We start from the raw sequence: 4,493 nt of genomic DNA, 5'->3' as shown, positions 1-4,493 counted from the left end.
TAAAAGTGATTTGACCTTGGACTTTAGGATTAATTGCAATAATTAAGGATTTGACTGGATGTCTGACTACATTTCATGGAAATATTGTACTTTTTACTGCACTACATTATTTTGCAGCCTTAGTAATTGGTTACTTTTCTGATAAAGATTTTATTTATATGTAAAATTTAAAAAATATGATACGTTTTAAATACAATGTACCGTTTTCAACATTTTTGGCTTGTGACAAAAAAGCAGCATCCAGTCGGAGCTTCTTGTCACATTTCAGATCAAACAAACTTTATTTATACAACACCTTTCAAACAGATCAAAGGCAATTCAAAGTGCTTTAAAAGTGACTGACAAAAATAAATAAAAATGATAAAGAGATACATTCCACGTGTTTGTGGGTGTTAGCACTTCCACCAAGATGATTTCCCCTCTAAAGACGGTTCCACTTAAAAAACTTTAATAACGGCTTGAAGAGGTATAATTATCTAATGGATAAATAAATGGACTGGTAGGTACAGTAGCAACAATTAATTGATTTGTTCCCAACTATTAAATTAATCAGCAACTATTTCGATAATTGATGAATCAGTGCGAGCCATTTTTTAAGAAAAAAAGTCCAAGTTCTCCGATTCTAGTTTCTTAAATGTGAATATTTTCTGGTTTCTTTTCTCCTCTTTGACAGTAATCTGAGTATCTTTGAGTTGTGGACAAAACAAGACATTTGAGGACATCCTCTTTGGCTTTGGGAAACACTGATCGACATATTTCACCATTTTCTGACATTTTAAAGCCCAAACAATTAATCGAATATAATCATTATTTGCAACCCTACTGGTAAAAGTGGTACACACATTAAGATTCCCTGTTTCCTTCACTTCTTTGTGGCATTGAAGGCATCTGTCAAAGTGAGTCTTTTATTCTAGTAATCAAGTGTAAAAATGCTTCATTAAACACAATATACTGAAAGTAGAAATGTACTGCCCGTAAGCTTAGTAGTAGTTATGTAATCAACAGCTGTTACACACACAGAGTGGTGATGAAGACATCACTACTGACAAAGCAGGTTTATACAAACATAAAATACTTTATTAATACAGAATTTATATTAAAACAGACATCCCTCAGCCTTAAAAAAAAAGGATGCAGCGCGGTTCGAGCAGCAGATAAAACAGAATAGTCGACGTCCCTCCAGAGGAACCACGCGAGCCGCTTTGAACGGGACGAAACGTCAGACGAATCAGAGAGGCACAGTTTAGGAGCAACAACAACAAATCGCTCTCCGTGGGTGTTGAAAAGTGGAATATCAGAAGCAGCCATGCGGGAAGGCTTCTAAATTTGAACAGAGGAGGGGGGTTGACAGTGTTTTTGTGGTTAAACTAAGTTGACAGGCATAAGAGGAGCTACTGCAGCATGTAACATCAGGAAGCTCGAGGGTCAACAAAAACAGATTAGGTGGAAACAAGCAGGCACATGTTGTTTGAATATGTTTACATCACCTACATGCATGGAGGCAGTTTTACTGTACTATTTTCTGTGCTGAAATCAAGTGAAAGGACTACAAATGTAGTCCGCTGGATGTCGGGTAGGTGCTTGATTCTGCTTTAAAAATAACTCCAACAATATGTGTGGTATAATATCGTTAGTTGTCATGTGGAGCAGCAGCTGACAGGTCAGTGACATTCATGTCTGGCTGAGCAGGAACTTCGCTAATTCATGCAACATTGTTTGTGCCTTAAATAACTTCTAACCCTCAGCTAACCCCGACCATTAGTTCTACAACAGCAGCTTCGACAGCCGCCATCCATTACACGACAAAGCCGCCGTCTCACCCAGAGATCAGAGCAGGGATTTCCTCTAAATCAACAGCTCTGTTACAGTTTCAGCGGGATAACGGGCCAGTACTTGGGCTTTTTGAGGTCACAGTTTCTGTCGAAAGTGAGCTGCATTGCCGTCTCCATGGCTATGATCTTGGGTGCGTCCTCGCCGTACAGTTTCTTCATCTCGGCCCCGCGTCTCTCGCCAGGTCGCTCAGAGGGAGGACCTAAGCTGCTTCGCCAGGAGACGCCGTGCAGGTCCTGGTCGGCCGGCACGTAGCTGTCATGCTGCTCGGCCTCCATCTGCTGCTGCTTCTCTGCAAATAGAGGAAAACAAACTATTTTTAGACAAATAGCGGGCTTATTTAACTAAACTATGATATCTGATGTAGAAGTTTGGAGACTCTAGTCCTCAAACTGATGATGTAAAGACAGTAGTATCATAAATGTTCCCTTACTCAGCTCCTCTCTGTGTTTCTCAGTCTGGGCGAAGTACTGCCGAAGCTCCTCGCTGATCTCCATGTTGCTGACGTCGCACTCGATATCGCTGTCCGAGCTACTCTCCTCCTCTCCCCCATCTCCGCCCTGGTTATCTCCGGCGTGCCAGTCTGCGTAGCGCCGGTGGGTGCTGGGATGCTGCTCCTGGCAGTAGCCTGGGCCGTAGGCAGCCTCCAAGGCCTTTCTGTAGGCACGCCAGTGTCTCTGGTGCCAGGCCATCGCCTGCTGGTAGTGCTGCCAGTAGCGGCTATACACAGGGCTGGAAAACCAGGACATCACGGTGCTTATATCCTCCTGCTGAGGGGAAAGATACAGTCTTAGTGTTAAATTACATCATATTCAGTCTCACAATTGTTTTAGATTACTTATGTTACCAGTATTTTACAATCAGAAGAGACTGATCTTTGTTGACTGAAACTAAATAAACAAACTATTTGTTTTCATGACTGAGTAAACAAACTGACCTTAAAAGATCAACACAGTCTCATACTGTTGTACTTTGTTTATATTTGGCGGACCCTGCCACCTTTCTAGCTTCTAACAGTGCTCTGGGGACCTCATTTTGACCTTACTCTGAGAGCAGCTTGTTTTATTCAGTTAATAAAGAGTTTGTTTTATTACCTCCTTAAAATTATGTTTATTGTCCTCTCCAAAACTACATAGTGCTCCTTTAAGATGCCATTCAAGGTTACAACAGGGGTGTATTACTACAACTTCATGCTGAGTATAGAGTCAGTGTAGGCTAAGTAGCACTGATGCTGTAGACAGTCACACTTACCATGATGGGAGACGCCTGCAGCTCACTGAATCCTCCTGCTAACTATGCTAACCACCCGCAAACGTGCTAATCCTGAAAGATACAGAGGAGTAATAATGAATAAAAGCGTAATAATGTGCTCCCGATAAGATAAACCATCCCTCTGAAACACAACAGTTAAGCTAACTTTCTCAGGAGGACTGAAAGAGACGAGCTGACGTCTTAAAAACAAAAATGGATGCGCACTCGAGGTCCGTCTTCGCACCAAACAACGACACGACGCGACTAAACAACGAGTAAGTCACATAAAATATATATTTACACGCTGAATGCCTCTCATTAACAAACATTTACCTACGCGATGTTAACTTGTTTGGCGGCTCATGTTCACGCCTCCTCCGCCTCGCTCAGAGGAGATTTCCCAGCATCCTTTGCGCCACAGCAGAGAAAACTCCGTCTGCGTGGCGCCACCTGCTGGAGACTGTGCGAACACGCATAATGATCAAATACAAGTGCACCTGTGAGCTTTTAAGTGTTTAATCAACAAAAAGCAACACGTATAAAATAGCTTCAAAGAATGAGAAGTTGGAATAAGTGAGGGTTTTAGTTTGCAGTTTTATCATAATGAATTGTACGCAATTTATCGTGATGTAGTTTTTTTTAACCAGTTAAATTATTTCACGTTTGTATTTGCAAAACCAACAACAACAACAACAAAAGATTAATTATTGTTTATTTAGAATAAAGTTTCAATGTGTTTGTGAATATCGTTTTCACTTCCGCTATCTTATTTTGAAAGCAGACCTACTCATTTCCGGAGCCGATTACCGCCGAAACCTCCGCTTTAATCCACCTGATTCACTGAAGGTAATTAACACGATAGTTTTTTACAATTTGCACTCTCTAGTTTCTTTTGTATCGTCAACTTGTCAAGATAGCGTTGTGTTTACTGTCTGTTCAAAGAATAATCGAAGAAATACGGGAGAGTTTCTGAATATATAACGGTACCACAACAAGGTGACGTTAAGCTAGCTAGCCTTAGGTAATTAACTGTGACTAACTTCTTGGAAGATCACACCTTTGTCCTAAATTACTCTCTTCTTGACTTCACTTTATATAATAGAAACCCCAAAGATTGAATTTTTGACGGCACTTTACTTTATAGTTTTTACATAGGTTTACGCACTCGGACAAAATGGCGGAAATACAGCGCAGTGTATGGGACGTGCTAACTCTGACATTCAAAATGGCGGCAGCTAGTTTGGAAACTGGCCAAAGAAATGTCAAGTTCACTAAAGCCGTTTAACATTAACCCATTTAAATCTGCTGTTTACTTAAATTAGATAGCCATTAAGTGTTTATCTTGAACCTGCATGTAAAAAAAATAATAAAAAAAAGTATGGCCTCACTTTCACCATCCATACTTTGAGCTG

The 4,493-nt window shown here is 40.7% G+C and overlaps 1 protein-coding gene across 5 annotated transcripts; it reads right to left on the bottom strand.

Annotated features, from left to right (window-relative positions):
* Nucleotides 1-891: 891 nt before the first annotated feature.
* Nucleotides 892-3,509, bottom strand: gemin8 (gem (nuclear organelle) associated protein 8). Of its 5 annotated transcripts, none has more exons than XM_073495397.1 (4): nucleotides 3,415-3,509; nucleotides 3,082-3,153; nucleotides 2,264-2,600; nucleotides 892-2,122 (listed from the first exon to the last, which is right to left on the bottom strand). In XM_073495397.1, exons 2-4 carry the CDS (start codon nucleotides 3,082-3,084, stop codon nucleotides 1,863-1,865), a joined length of 600 nt encoding a protein of 199 aa, XP_073351498.1. In that variant the 5' UTR covers nucleotides 3,085-3,153; nucleotides 3,415-3,509; the 3' UTR covers nucleotides 892-1,862. The 5 variants fall into 5 exon arrangements, with proteins under 5 accessions (XP_073351498.1, XP_073351501.1, XP_073351500.1 ...); XM_073495400.1 differs by having other exon boundaries at nucleotides 2,264-2,597; XM_073495399.1 differs by having other exon boundaries at nucleotides 3,419-3,499.
* Nucleotides 3,510-4,493: the final 984 nt, after the last annotated feature.

This window comes from Pagrus major, chromosome 24 (assembly GCF_040436345.1).
Source record: "Pagrus major chromosome 24, Pma_NU_1.0".
NCBI lineage: Eukaryota > Metazoa > Chordata > Actinopteri > Spariformes > Sparidae > Pagrus > Pagrus major.
The sequence above is the reverse complement of the archived record's forward strand: the minus strand, read 5'-3'. Positions and strand labels throughout refer to the sequence as shown.

Excerpts from the sequence above, each read along its gene's own strand:
- gemin8 (XM_073495397.1), bottom strand. Across the intron at positions 2,123-2,263 it reads GAAACACAGAGAGGAGCTGA|AGAAGCAGCAGCAGATGGAG; the intron begins GTAAGGGAACAT and ends CTCTATTTGCAG.